The sequence below is a fragment of the Heptranchias perlo genome, chromosome 1, assembly GCF_035084215.1.
Source record: "Heptranchias perlo isolate sHepPer1 chromosome 1, sHepPer1.hap1, whole genome shotgun sequence".
Taxonomy (NCBI): domain Eukaryota; kingdom Metazoa; phylum Chordata; class Chondrichthyes; order Hexanchiformes; family Hexanchidae; genus Heptranchias; species Heptranchias perlo.
In genome coordinates, this window is record NC_090325.1 from 73,119,276 (window position 1) to 73,134,332 (window position 15,057).

General features: G+C 40.3%; 1 protein-coding gene across 5 annotated transcripts in view; it reads left to right on the forward strand.

The window, feature by feature from the left end:
- The window catches only part of trappc13 (trafficking protein particle complex subunit 13), an 87,815-nt gene that overhangs the window by 1,761 nt on the left and 70,997 nt on the right, over positions 1-15,057 (forward strand). Inside the window, exon 2 of one of the 5 annotated variants that reach the window (XM_067986725.1) lies at positions 13,616-14,565. The exons of the other annotated variants lie outside the window; for them this stretch is intronic. Coding sequence (XP_067842826.1) covers positions 13,866-14,565 — 700 coding nt within the window. The 5' untranslated portion in view covers positions 13,616-13,865. The remainder of the gene's footprint in view (positions 1-13,615; positions 14,566-15,057) is intronic. 5 annotated transcript variants of the gene reach the window in all.

Here is a 15,057-nt window from a genome sequence, read left to right on the forward strand (position 1 = left end):
ACCCCAACTCCATGAGCCCTTACCTTGTGTGGCACCTTATTGAATGCCTTTTGAAAATCCAAATATACTACATCCACTGGTTCCCCTTTATCTACCCTGCTAATTACATCCTCAAAAAACTCTAATAGGTTTGTTGAACACCCTTTCATAAGACTATGTTGACTCTGCCTAATCATATTATAATTTTCAAAGTGCCCTGTTACCACTTCCTTAAAAATGGATTCCAGCATTTTCCTGACGACCGATGTCAGGCTAACTGGCCTGTAGTTCCTTGTTTTCTCTCTCCCTCCTTTCTTGAAGAGCGGGGACCGTTCTAGAATCTAGGGAATTTTGGATGATCACAACCAATGCATCCACTGTCTCTGCAGCTACCTCTTTTGGAACCCTCGGATGTAGGCCATGAGGTCCAGGGGATTAATCAGCTTTTAGTCCATTTAGTTTCTCAAGTACTTTTTCTTTACTTACATTAATTACTTTAAGTTCCTCACTCTCATTAGACCCTTGGTTCCCCACTATTTCTGGTATTTTTTGTGTCTTCTACTGTGAAGACAGATACAAAATATTTGTCTAATGTATCTGCTATTTTCTGATTTCCCCATTATAATTTCTCCTGTCTCAGCCTCTAAGGGACCAACATTTATTTTTGCTGCTACTCTTCCTTTTTTCATACTTGTAGAAACTCTTACAATCCATTTTTATATTTCTTGCTAGTTTACTTTCATATTCTATTTTCTCATCAATTTTTTGGTTGTCCTTTGCTGGTTTCTAAAACTCTCCCAACCCTCAGGCTTACTACTCTTGGCAACATTATAGGCCTCTTCTTTTAATCTTATCTATCCTTAACTTCTTTCGTTAGCCACGGGTGGATCACTTTTCCTGTGGAGTTTTTATTTCCCAATGGAATGTACATTTATTGAGAATATTGAAATATTTCTTTAAGTGTTTGCCATTGCTTTTCAACCGTCATACCCATTAATTTGGTTTCTCAATCTACATTAGGCAACTCGCCCCTCATTCCTATGTAATTGGTTTTATTTAAGTTTAAGACTCTAGTTTCTGACTTAAGTACGTCACTCTCAAACTCAATGTGAAATTTATCATATTATGATCACTCTTCCGCAGAGGATCTCTTACTGTGAGATTACTAATTAACCCTGCCTCATTACATAATACAAGGTCTAAAATAGCCTGTTCCCTATTTAGTTCCATGATGTATTGCTCTAGGAAACCGCCTCGAATGCATTCCATGAACTCGTCCTCCAAACTACCTTTGCCAATTTGATTTGTCCAATCTGTATGAAGATTAAAGTCCCCCATGATTATTGCATTACTTTTGTTACAAGCTCCTATTATTTTATGATTAATACTCTGTCCAATGGTATTGCTACTATTAAGGAGTCTATAAACTACTCCCACCAATGTTTTCTGCCCCTTGTTATTTCTTATTTCCACCCATACTGATTCTACTTCCTGATCTTTTGAGCCAAGATCCTTTCTCACCACTGTCCTTATGTCATCCTTTATTATTTGGGCTACACCCTCTCCCTTTCCATTCTGCCTGTCTTTTCTAAATGTCATGTACCCTGGAATATTTAGTTCCCAACCATGTCTCTGTAATGGCTATTAGATCAAACCCATTTATCTCTTGTGCAACTAATTCATCTACCTTGTTATGAGTGCTCTGTGCATTCAGATCAAGAGCCTTTGATTTTGACTTTTTACCATTTTTTCCTGCTTTGACATTATTTGCTGATGCAATATTACTGGTAAACTCTCTGACCCTTCCTGCCACTCTCTGACCCTTCCTGCCACACTCTGCTTATCTTTACCCAAATCACTACACTGTTCTGTTCCCTTGACTTTCTTGATTAGATTTCTAAATTTGAATCAGGCATTTAATCAGGGAATTGCATGCTGCGGTGTCCTTTTGATGTCAGAAACCTGGGTTTGAATTCAGCCCAGGTTTGTGGGGACATTGTTAACCCAGTTCCCCGTAGGGGGGAAATTGCAGCTCAAAAATTTCATAAATTGGTAATCTCACTTTCACAAGCCACAACAGTGACTTGTTTAGCAGTGAAAGATTCACACTGGTGGAGTAAGAAGATGGTCTCCTAAGGTTGCTAGAGTAAAGTTGCTGTAGCTAAACTCTGCTAGTTGCTGGCATTGGGTGCTCAATGTAGAAAAATTCCACCTTGCAGGACTGACAACGCTCCCATTGATGAGCATAAAAAAAATGCAAACTATAAGTTTGATTTCTCACACTTAAGGTATTGTAATCCGAATCAGGTAGTGCTTTCTAGGCTCTAATGGAACATGACAGGAGAGTTAAAGGTGCTATATCTAAATGCACAAAGTATTCATAACAAGATAGATGAATTAATGGCATAAATAGAGATAAATGGGTTTGGACTAGTAGCCATTCCTGAGACATGGTTGCAGGGTGATCTAGATTGGGAACTAAATATTCCAGGGTACTTGAGTTTTAGAAAAGATAGGCAAAATGTAAAAGGAGGAAGTGTTGGGGGGGTGGGGGTAGCCCTGATAATAAAGGATGAGATAATGGCAGTAGTGAGAAAGGATCTTAGCTCAGAAAATCAGGATGTAGAATCAGTATGGGTGGAGCTAAGAAATAAGGGGCAGAAAACACTGGTGGGAGTGGTTTACAGACCCCCTAACAGTAGTTATAGTGTTGGACAGAGTATAAATCAGGAAATTAGAGGAGCATGTAACAAGGGTAATGCAATAATCGTGGGGGAATTTAATCTTCAAATAGACTGGGCAAACCAAATTGGCAAAAGTAGTTTGGAGGACGAGTTCATGAATGTATTCGGGACAGTTTTCTAGAACAATATGTTGAGGAACCAACTAGGGAACAGGCTATTTTATATCTAGTATTGTGTGATGAGACAAGGTTAATTCATAATCTTATAAGATAACGATCTTCTGGGGAAGAGTGATCATAATATGATAGAATTTCACATTGTTTGAGAGTGATGTAGTTCAGCCTGAAACTAGGGTCTTAAATTTAAACAATGCCAATTGTGTAGGTATGAGGGGCGAGTTGGCTAAGGTAGATTAGGAAATTAGATTGAAAAATATGACTGTCGATAAGCAATGGCAAACATTTAAAAATATAATTCTTAATTCTCAATGAATATACATTTCCTCGAGGAATAAAAACTCCAGAGGAAAAATTATCCAACAGTGGCTAACTAGAGAAGTTAAAAATAGTATTTGATTAAAAGAAGAGGCTTACAAGGTTGCCAAAAATAGTAGTAAGCTTGAGGATTGGGTAGGTTTTAGAAATCAGCAAAGGATGACCAAGAAATTGATGGAGGGAGAAAATTGAATGAGAGTAAACTAGCAAGAAATAGAAAAATAGATTGTTAGAGCTTCTACAAGTATGTAAAAAGGAAGAGATTAGTGAAAGTAAACGTGGGTCCCTTAGAGGCAGATACAGGAGAAATTATAATGGGGAATAAGGAAATGGAAGAGATGTTAAACAAATATTTTGTATCCTGTCTTCACAGTAGAAGACACAAAAAACATACGGGAAATAATGGAACCAAGGGTGTAATGACAGTAAGGAACTTAAAGTCATTAAGATTAGTAAAGAAAAAGTACTGGAGAAATTATTGGGACTAAAAGCGAACAAATCCTCTGGACCTGCTGGCCTACATTCTAGGGTTTTAAAAGAGGTGGCTGCAGAGATGATGGATACATTGGTTTTGATCTTCCAGAATTCCCTAGATTCTAGAATTCGATTAGTGGGTTGGAAGGTAGCAAATGTGACCCTGCTATTCAAGAAAGGAGGGAGAGAAAACCAGGAACTATAGGACAGTTAGCCTGACAGTAGTAGGGAAAATGTTGGAATCTGTTATTAAGGACATAGTAACAGGGCACTTAGAAAATCATATGATTAGGCAGAGTCAACTCAGTTTTATGAAAGGGAAATCATGTTTGACATCTATTAGAATTTTTTGAGTGTAGCTAGCAGGGTAGATAAAGGGGAACCAGTGTATGTAGTATATTTTTGGATTTTCAAAAGGCATTCAATAAGGTGCCACATGAGGTTGTTACACAAAATTAGGACTCATGGGGTTGGGGGTAATATATTAGCATGGATCAAGGATTGGTTAATGGACAAAAAACAGTAGGAATAAACGGGTTATTTTCGGGTTGGCAGGTTGTAAGTAGTGGGCTGCAAAGTGCTTGGGCCTCAGCTATTTACAATCTATATCAATGACTTAGATGAGGGGACCGAGTGTAATGTATTCAAGTTTGCTGATGATACAAAGCTAGATGGGAAAGTAAGGAGAATGTGAGGAGGACACAGAGACTGCAAAAGGATATAGACAGGTTAAATGAGCGGCCGAAAAGGTGGCAGATGGAGTATAGTGTGGGGAAATGTGAAATTATCCACTTTGGTAGGAAGAATAGAAAAGCAGAACATTTTTGTTAAAAGGTGAGACACTAAGAAATGTTAGTCAGAGGGATTCGGGTGTCCTTGTACGTGAATCGCAGAAAGTTAACATGCAGGTACAACAAGCAATTAGGAAGGAAAATGGTATGTTAGTCTTTACAGCAAGAGGGTTGGAGTATAAGAGTAAGGAGGTCTTGTTGCAATTATATAGGGCTCTGGTGAGACCACACCTGGAGTACTGTGTACAGTTTTTGTCTCCTTGCCTTAGAGGGGGTGCAATGAAGGTTCACTAGATTGATTCCTGGGATGAGAGGGTTGTCCTATGAGGATAAATTGAGTAGAATAGGCCTATATTCTCTGGAGTTTAGAAGAATGAGAGGTGATCTCATTGAAGCATATAACATTCTTAGAGGGCTTGACAGGGTAGATGCTGAGAGGCTGTTTCCCCTGGCTGGAGAGTCTCGAACTAGGGGTCATAGTCTCAGGATAAGGGGTTGGCGATTTAGGACCGAGATGAGGGAAAATGTCTTCACTCAGAGGGTTGTGAAGCTTTGGAATTCTCCAACCCAAAGGGCTGTGGATGCTCAGTCAAGATTGAGATCGATGGATATTTGGATACTAAGGGAATTTAGGCATACGGCAGGAAAGTGGAGTTGAGGTCAACGATCAGCCATGATCTGATTGAATGGCGGAGCAGGCTCGAGGGGCCGCATGGCCTACTCCTGCTCCTATTTCTTACGTTCTTAACTCCACACTAACAGTGTAAGACAATTACTTAAAATATGTTGCCACTTCATTGAGATTCAGAGGAGGTTAGACAGTTTTGCTCACCTAACTTCAGTAAAAAATTTATATCAAACCTGGGACTTTGTTAATCTGCACCATTCAGTTCCATACAAGGTAAATATTTCCAGTGTGCCATCAAGGAGTATTTAGATTAGTATCAGACATGCACTGAAATTACATAGGGAAAGCTACAATTAGAATCATAGAAAGGTTACAGCATGGAAGGAGGCCATTCGGGCCATTGAGTCTACGCAATAGCAATCTAGCTAGTCCCACTCCCCTGCCCTTTCCCCGTAGCCCTGCAAATGTTTTCCATTCAAGTACTTATCCAGTTCCCTTTTGAAGGCCATGATTGACTCTGCCTCCATCACCCCCTCGGGCAGTGCATTCCAGATCCTAACCACTCGCTGTGTAAAAAGGTTTTTCCTCATGTCACCTTTGGTTCTTTTGCCAATCACCTTAAATCTATGTCCTCTGGCCCTTGACCCTTCGACCAATGGGAACAGTTATTCTCTATCTACTCTGTCTAGACTGTTCATGTAAAGAATCTTACAACACCAGGTTATAGTCCAACAATTTTATTTGAAAATCACAAGCTTTTGGAGGCTTTCTCCTTCGTCAGGTGAATGTGGGAATCCTTGAACGTTTCGCATTTATATTCAGAGAACAATACCTGGTGATTACAGATAATCTTTCCAACTGCCCGTTGTCAAGGCAATCAAAGTGTTCAGACAGAGAGGTGTTACCTACAGGACCACCGAATATACAAACGGCCAGAACACAAAACAGAGAGCGAGAGGGAGAAACATCCGAAAGGAAGAGAAAGACAGAAAATGACCCGTTGTATTAAAAACAGATAACTTTTATTCGCTGGTGGGGTTACGTGTAGCGTGACATGAACCCAAGATCCCGGTTGAGGCCGTCCTCATGGGTGCAGAACTTGGCTATCAATTTCTGCTCGATGATTTTGCGTTGTCGTGTGTCTCGAAGGCCGCCTTGGAGAATGCTTACCCGAAGATCGGTGGCTGAATGTCCTTGACTGCTGAAGTGTTCCCCGACTGGGAGGGAATCCTCCTGTCTGGCGATTGTTGCGCGGTGTCCGTTCATCCGTTGTCGCAGTGTCTGCATGGCGCAACAATCACCAGACAGGAGGTCACCTGACGAAGGAGGTAAGCTCCGAAAGCTTGTGATTTAAAATAAAACTGTTGGACTATAACCTGGTGTTGTACAAGTCCTTACATTTGTCCACCCCAGTCTGTCACCGGCACCTCCACATCATCGCTACAGTTGTACAAGGCTTTGGTGAGACCACATCTAGAATACTGTGTGCAGTTTGGAGGCAGTTCAGAGAAGGTTCACTTGACTGATTCCTGGGATGAGGGGGTTACCTTATGAGGAAAGGTTGGACCAATTGGGCCTGTATACAGTGGAGTTTAGAAGAATGAGGGGTGATCTTATTGAAACATATAAGATCCTGAGGGGACTTGAAGGGGTAGATGCTGAGAGGATGTTTCCCCTTGTGGGAGAGATTAGAACTAGGGGACACAGTTTAAAAATAAGGGGTCTCCCATTTAAGACAGAGATGAGGAGAAATATTTTCTCTGAGGGTCGTGAGTCTGTGGAACTCCCTTCCCCAGAGAGCGGTGGAGGCAGGGTCATTGAATATTTTTAAGGCTGAGTTAGATAGATTTCTGACTAACAAGGGAGTCAAAGGTTATAGTAGTAGACAGGAAAGTAGGGTTGAGGTTACAATCAGATCAGCCATGATCTTATCAAATGAGGGGCCGAATGGCCTACTCCTGCTCTTAATTTGTATGTATTTAAAAAAAACAGCAGTTCTACCAGCATCTATACAGAGAAAAGCTAACATTTGTCCAAACCTTTTTTTCCTTTCAGATGCTGATGAACATATTGTCTATTTGCAGCATTGACTGTTTTACATAAGATATTACTTTTCTTTTTTAAAAGAAAGTGATTTATATATTTGAATGGGTTGACATTCTGTCTTTTTAAAAAATAAATCTCACTCCTGAGGTCCTACCTATACTGTACTGGAGATATCTGTGAGGGTAACTGGTGCTAGGGAGTCTAAAATGAAGAGGTATATTTTGAGATATCCATTTGAGTATAAAGCCAGATAAACCATTGATAGTGTAGTATAATACACGACAATTCCTAGTATCTCTTCCTGTAAATGATTCCTGTACAAAACCTCTAGGTTGATACTCCAGTGCAATATTGAAAGATACTGCATTATCAGAGTTGCTTGCCTTTGTTTGTTTGGGAAATTTAACAAAGGTTCTGTTTTGGTGGCTTAGGTGGATGTTAAAAAATCCCATATTACTACTCATTTATAAAAAGCAGATTTTCCGTGATGTCCTGATCAACATTCCTTCTTCAACTAATGCCACCAAAAAGAGTAAACAAATGACTGGCATATTGGTCTAGATAAGTCACTGCATTTCAAAGCAATTCATTGTAGATGAAGCCTTTGAGACATGTAAGACATCAAATAAAGTCTTTTGTTTTTCTCTTCAATCATAATTTGTTCATGTTATCAGCCCACTGCACTTGAGAGATATAAATCATGTAACATGGTTGCTCATCATTGTACACAGAATACATCATAAGATCACATCACAGAGTATACAACTTGGATAATCTAACCAGAGTAAAGGATGAAAATCATTCTACTTAAATTAGTATATGGTGTGGAAATGGTACCTTGAGGCGGTGTGACTGCTAATTAGGTTATTTGTGGGGATAAAATTCTTGTTTATACTCTGAAGAGAATATTCGCTTGAACTATGAAAAACACCCAGCAGTACAATTACGGATCTTGACATTCCACATTTGTATTTAGAGAAAGAGAATTTTGAATTATATAGTACTCAGAAGAAGTGGTATTAGTGGAGGGAGCAATTTGAGGTTATGAATTATAAGTATCACATGAAGTATATTACGTAGCATTAGAGCATATTGACGTAAGTGCATTTGCCTTCTCCCCCACACTGTTAATAACACGTCTGCCAAGTGACTACACTGTGATATTATGCAAAAAGACATCGGGCCATAATTTGCTGCGGCAGGGCATCTAACGGCAGCGAGGGAAACCGGGCATCTGGGATCTGAGTGAACAGGGCTAGCAACTGGGTATCACCGTAACCAATCAGATTGAAGGATTGTGAAATTAACAGCGCAAGGACTGAGAAGGAAGTGTAAGTTAGAATGGGCAAATTCAATGTCAAATCAGGTACAGAAAGAGAAATAAAGAAAGGGAAAGAAAGATTGGATTAAGAGAGAGAAAAGAGACAAAGGAAAAGTTTTTTTAAAATTTAATTTAAAATTTGACCTTTTAAAAATCTCCCAACAATTAAAACCTGAAGGCATGAGACTCCGCCCTTGTAATAGTTAATTTCCAGAGCTGGAGAGGTTGACTGGCAGTCATTAACACTTCTTCCATCGTTAAAAGGGTACTTAGTCAGAACTGGACAAGGCTTAACTTTCTGTGGCGAGTTTAATTTGTATCTGCCAAGCAAATACAGCAACTTCATGCCATTCAATGCATTTCAGTGGTGAGGCAGACAATGAGATGCCGTTTTCACGAAGCTAACAGTGGAGCAGCACATCTCGGACAGCAACTTTTCCGCATTTAACGCCCTCATCTGAAGTTGCTGTAGCATTTGCACATAAATAACCGGGATCAACATTAGCCTTGCCCTTATTTTGACAGCAAATTATGGCCCTTAATTGTATATCCTGATTTAATTTGTGTTGCAGTTAGTGCTGAATTGCTATTTTAGTGAACCTAATTTGTATTTAAAATTCCATTGAGGGTAATTTTACTTAATTCTACCAAATTGTTACACAAATCAGCACAGATTAAAGGATGAAAATCAGTGCAGCAAAGTTAAAATTTGTACCTGTTTTTATTAAGGGGGAAGAAAATTTTGTAAAGCCTCCTAACTAACACCCCATCTTCAGCCACCCTTTTTTCTCCAGGTACTCGAAGGTAGTGTTGCCTCCCAGCTCCATACCTATCCCTTGCAAAACTTCCTGTACAAATCCCTCCAAGTCCAACTTTCGCCATTGTCACAATACCTCAATGGCCCTGGCCAGTCATGAATGAGATCCTTTGTGGGCATGGTGTATTATCCCTCCTAGACCTTTCTGCGGCATTCAGTGGTTATTTGTACCATCTTCTTCCGAAGTCTCCCCTCCATTACTGAGCTTTGTGACTGCCTTCGAATGGTTACAGCACAGAAGGAGGCCATTCAGCCCATCGAGTCCATGCCGGCTCTCTGCAAGAGCAATCCAGCTGGTCCCACTCCCCGGCCCTTTCCATGTAGCCCAGCAATTTTCTTTCTTTCAAGTACTTATCTAATTCACTTTTGAAAGCCACGATTGAATCTGCCTCTATCACCCTTTCAGGCAGTCCATTCCATATCATGATCACTCAGGTAAAGTTTTCCCTAATGTCGCCTTTGGTTCTTTTGCCAATCACCTTAAATCTGTGTCCTCTGGTTCTCGACCCTTCCGCCAATGGGAACAGTTTTTCTCTATCTACTCTGTCTAGACCCATCATGTTTTTGAACACCTCTATCAAATCTTCTCTCAACCTTCTTTGTTCTAAGGCGGACAACCTCAGCTTCTCCAGTCTATCCATGTAACTAAAGTCCCTCATCCCTGAAATCATTCTAGTAAATCTTTTCTGCACCCTTTCCAAGGCCTTCACATCTTTCCTAAAGTGCAGTTCCCAGAATTGGACACAGTACTCCCAGTTGTGGCCAAACCAGTGTTTTGTAAAGGTTCATCATAACCTCCTTGCTTTTGTACTCTATGCCTCTATTTATAAAGCCCAGGATCCCGTATGCTTTTTTAACCGCTTTCTCAACCTGCCCTGCCACCATCAACGACCTGTGTACATATACCCCCAGGTGTCTCTGTTCCTGCACCCCCCTTAGAATTGTACCCTTTAGTTTATATTGCCTCTCCTCGTTCTTCCTACCAAAATGTATCACTTCGCACTTCCGTGTTAAATTTCATCTGCCACGTGTCTGCCCATTCCACCAGCCTGTCTTGGTGGAACCTTCCATGGTTCCATTTCTATGTATCTGAACACAGCCAGCTCATTTCCATCAATGGCGTCTCTGCACCATCACATTTGAGGTCTCCAAAGATCTATACTTGCCATCCTTTTTTAACAATGCGTTGCTGGCAGGTATTTGCAGGAATGGGACTCGTATGTATGCTGATGGTACCCAGTTCTACTTCTCCACTGCTGCCTCTCTTTGACTGCCACTGTGTTTTGACAATTCTTGTCTGGCATCAAATCCTAGATGAGTCACAACTTCAAGCTCAACATCAGGAAGACCAAAGCCATTGTCTTCGGCCACCGTCCTACACTTTGCTTTCTTGCTTCTGGCTCCGTCCCACTCCTAAGCTATTCTCTTGGACTGAACCAGACCATTCATACTTGTGTCATCCTATTTGATGTTTTGAGCTTTAAACCTCACATCACCAAGACCACTTACTTCCGCCTCCGTTACATTGCTTGCCTCTGCCCCCAGCTCTTTTCTCCCTCTAATGTTGTGACCATATGCCTTTGTCACCTCCAAACTCAATACTCCTTGCTAACCTCTCGTGTGCCACCCTCTATAAATTCCAACTTGTCCAAATTTAAGCAGTATCCTATTGTGCGTTAAATGTGCCACTCTCCTATCATCCATGTCTTCACTGACCGACATTGGCTCTTCCCCCAACACATCAAATTTTAATATCCTTGTCCTCTTCTTTAAATCCCTCCACGGCATTGGCCCGTCCTAAGTCTGCAATCTTCTCCAGCACGCTATCTCCTATTGAATTCCCCATTTCTCAGACCTATTGTGCATTTTCCCCCTCCCTTTACCCCACCATTGGTAGCAGAGCACTCAACTGCCTCCGTCCTAAGAACGTAAGAAATAGGAGCAGGAGTAAGCCATAAAGCCCCTTGAGCCTGCTTCGCCATACAATAAGACCATGGCTGACCTTTGACCTCAACTCCACTTCCCTGCCCGATTCCCATATCCCTTGATTCCCCTGGAGTCCAAAAATCTGTCTATCTCAGCATTGAATATATTCAACGACTGAGCATCCACAGCCCTCTGGGGTAGAGAATTCCAAAGATTCACAACCCTCTGCGTGAAGATATTCCTCCTCATCTCAATCTTAAATGGCCGACCTGGCCTTTGGAACTCCCTCCCTAAACTTCCATTTTTATGGTTCTCCTCAAAACCTACCTTTGGTCCCCTTTCCTAATCCCTTCCTGTTTGGTGTCCATTTTCATTATGCCTATTTCTGAAATGTCTTGAGATGTTTTTAATAATAAAGATGCTATATTTATGCAAGTTGTTAATATTGTAGTTTTCCAGGTAGGCAAATGTGGCTGTTTCCTTATCCTAAAATTTGTCAATAACTGATTAGCAAAATATTAATGAGTGACTTAATATTACAATGCTGCTAAAATTAGAAAGTTCGGTTTGATGATCTCCTCATCTCATTGTTCAAGTTTAGCTGTAGTAAATGGTTTTGCTTTATGAACCTGACTGGCAGTTTCATGAGCTACTAATATTTTCAATTATCTGTAATGCTTATTTACAATGAGATCTGTTTTTTATATATTGTCTTCTTTCTTGGGAAGACTTTGAAAGTTATGATCATTCCATCACAATGAAATGGTTACAATTTTTTTTAAAATGCTTTTTAGAAAATGGCATTGAAATCCCTGTGATTAAGCAGTGCCATTATTGCAAATGTACTAAGTGCTGTATCAACAAATTTGAGCTGTGGAAATTACAAAGTTAACCCTACCTTGACAATGTTGCACCATCAGAGGGGCACCAGCTTTATTGATCCCCTGATTATGCAATCTTCTCCAGCACTGGAGTGTACTTAAACTGCTCCAGACATCTGGGCAGGATCCAGGAGGGGAAATTTTTTTTTTGTGATGCAAAGTTACATTTGGAAATGTCTAATGCTTTTGCATAATTTTCATTCGAGCCTTTCAGGGCCTTTGAAATTCTAAATATTGTGCAGTTTCTATTTTGGTTTATTGACGCCGAGGCATATTCCTTTCCAAGTCATTGGTGCTACTAAATGGTGTAATGTGGCTCTGCTCATAAACTTTATCTTTGAATAATCATGAGAAGGATTTGTAAATACGTTACAAAAATCTATAGAGGATGTTAGTATTCTGGAGTATCAGTAGTAGCCAGTGGATTAATTTAGAATACTGGTGACTGCAGCTTCCTGTCTGTAAAATCATATAGCATATTGGGGATTAAAATGTTTTGCTTTTACAAACTACTGAAGAAAATTATCCTTTTGTACATTTTCTTGTGCTTCATTTTAAGCAGTTCTGAGCAGTTGTACTGCAGTACACTCTGATCAAAGGAATGGAAGAAAATGTGTTGGGCAAAATACATGACTGCTTCCTGCTTTCTACATGGCCCCTGTGTATTAACATAAGTTGGCCCTTATGGGAAAACAGCTTTTTAGGGGGAAAAAAACTGCACTTGTAGGTTGATGGGGAGTTTTTAAACTCCCTCTGCCCACCAATTATTTTATACTGAAGTGCAGAGGAGCCATGGTGTACATAATCAATTACAGGAGGGCTTAATGCAGTTGGGCCAGTATTGGGCATGTTTCTTTTTTGGCTTCACTTTTGTTACCGTCACAGTTCACTCAAAGAAAACAAAGGCAATACCGTACCACTGACTTGTTGATACCCACCAAAAAGTTGTTTTTTTATCCCTTAAATTTAAAAACAAAATCAATATTTATTCTGGCAAGTAGGGGGTGAATTGGACTTTCATTTGTTTGCTCTATATTATAGATAGAAAGACAGCATCTCCAGCAATGCAGCACTCCCTCATACCCCAATGGAGTGTCAGCCTGGATTATGTGCTCAAGCCTCTGGAGTGGGACTTGAACCTTTGAGCTTCTGACTGAAGCGAGAGAGCTACCACTGAGCCAAGGATGACTTCTAATGCTTTCCTCTATTTACCTTCACCCTCTCGCCCCCCCCCACCCCCCACCCACCCCCAAAATATTGAATGTAGCATTGGTTACATTTGTGCACACCTAGAGGCTGAGTACAAAGTTGCAGAGGTCAAGAATTAGGTTGTCTGCTTCTCACTTGGGATACTGTCTGCAGAAGAACATACGAACAGAAGAAATAGGAGCAGGAGTAGGCCAATCGGCCCCTCGAGCCTGCTCCGCCATTCAATAAGATCATGGCTGATCCTAAAAGGTGGAGAAATGTGCCACTGTTTTTGAAGCAAATTTTAAGATTTTTAAAAACTGTATTTTTTTTTTAGTTTAAGGATTGCCTGTGAGACAGATATTCAAAGACATTTATCTCTGCAGGGTAGCACTTCCTGAAGGTGCTGCATCTTCCAGACTGCTGCATCACAATATTGTACTTCTGCTTGAGGCTCTTTGTCTTCTAACCTGTACTAAATTTATGAAGGGAGCACACTCGATGACAAATCACTTCATTCTGAATGACTGACAGGTTTACAGTTATGAAAGTACAAGGAGAAAGGATTGCTAACATTCATTGGCTCGTGGGGATTCAAGATGACACAGCTGCTTGGTGCCCAGAACTATTGTTTATATGGAGTTAGTCATACATTATAGGCCTAATCAAGACTGTTCTGCTGAAGTGCTGAAAATAGCAGAAAGATTGCTGGAAGACTTTCCTCAACGAACTTCACCAAGGTTCATACCATGGTTTCCAAATAACCTGCAAAGCTTACCAGTGAAGCCTCAGAAATGTCCACCAACTATTTCAAATGAAGAAGCAAAAAGAATTGAAAAGCATTTGGTTAAGTTAGAACTCAAAGTGCAGACTCAAAATTATGATTGTACAGAGGGTCTTCTGGAGTTTTCTGCAAACGTGAAGAGTGCTGGTACTCTTACTCGGGTAGCTGCTGCAGAATTTCTTCCAGAAACAACAGGTTTACGGTGTGGAGTTACAAATGAGGAATACAAATCCGAAAGGTCTTGGAGTATTGCAAGATACAGCAGAATAAGAGGACCAAGCATTTTGGAAGTTAGTCATGGGCTTCAAATAATCAAGGAAGAGCTCCAGCTACATTCTTTTCAAAGGGCGAAGTGGATCATTGATCAATCCAATTGTAGTACTCAGAAATTGGAGGAGATCTGGGCTAAGCTGAGCAGTATTATCAAACATGGTGACCTTCCTGGATGTAATGCCAAAATACATAGACATTTTGGTCAAATATGGATTTTCTGTGACCTTGTGTGCTGTGAATATGTTGGTAATCTGATTAAACAAATATTAAATCTTACAGGCAAAATCAGTTTACTTGTACATAGACATGGTATTATTTATAACTTGTAGCTATTTTTAAAAATATTGCTTCAGAAGTAATGTTATTGACATGTATGAATTCCTTGCTATTGTCTGTGGACTTTAAACAATATAAATTTGCATGTAATTTTGCTAAATGAGCAGATTGTCTTTCATGGCCACTTATGGATAGACTGTTTAGTATGTTTAGCTGTGGCTCAATTGGTAGCACTCTTTCCTCTGAGACACAAAGTTGTGGTTCAAGTCCCACTCTAGAGACTTGAGCACAAAATCTAGGCTGACATTTCAGTGCAGTACTGAGGAAGTGCTGCACTCAGAAGTGCTGTCTTTCAGATGAGACATTAAACCAAGTCTCTGAAAGTCATTACAACAGTGACTACACTTCAAAAGTACTTAATTGGCTGTAAAGCACCTTGGGACGTCCCGAGGTCGTGAAAGGCGCTATATAAATGCACGTCTTTTTTTCTTAGTA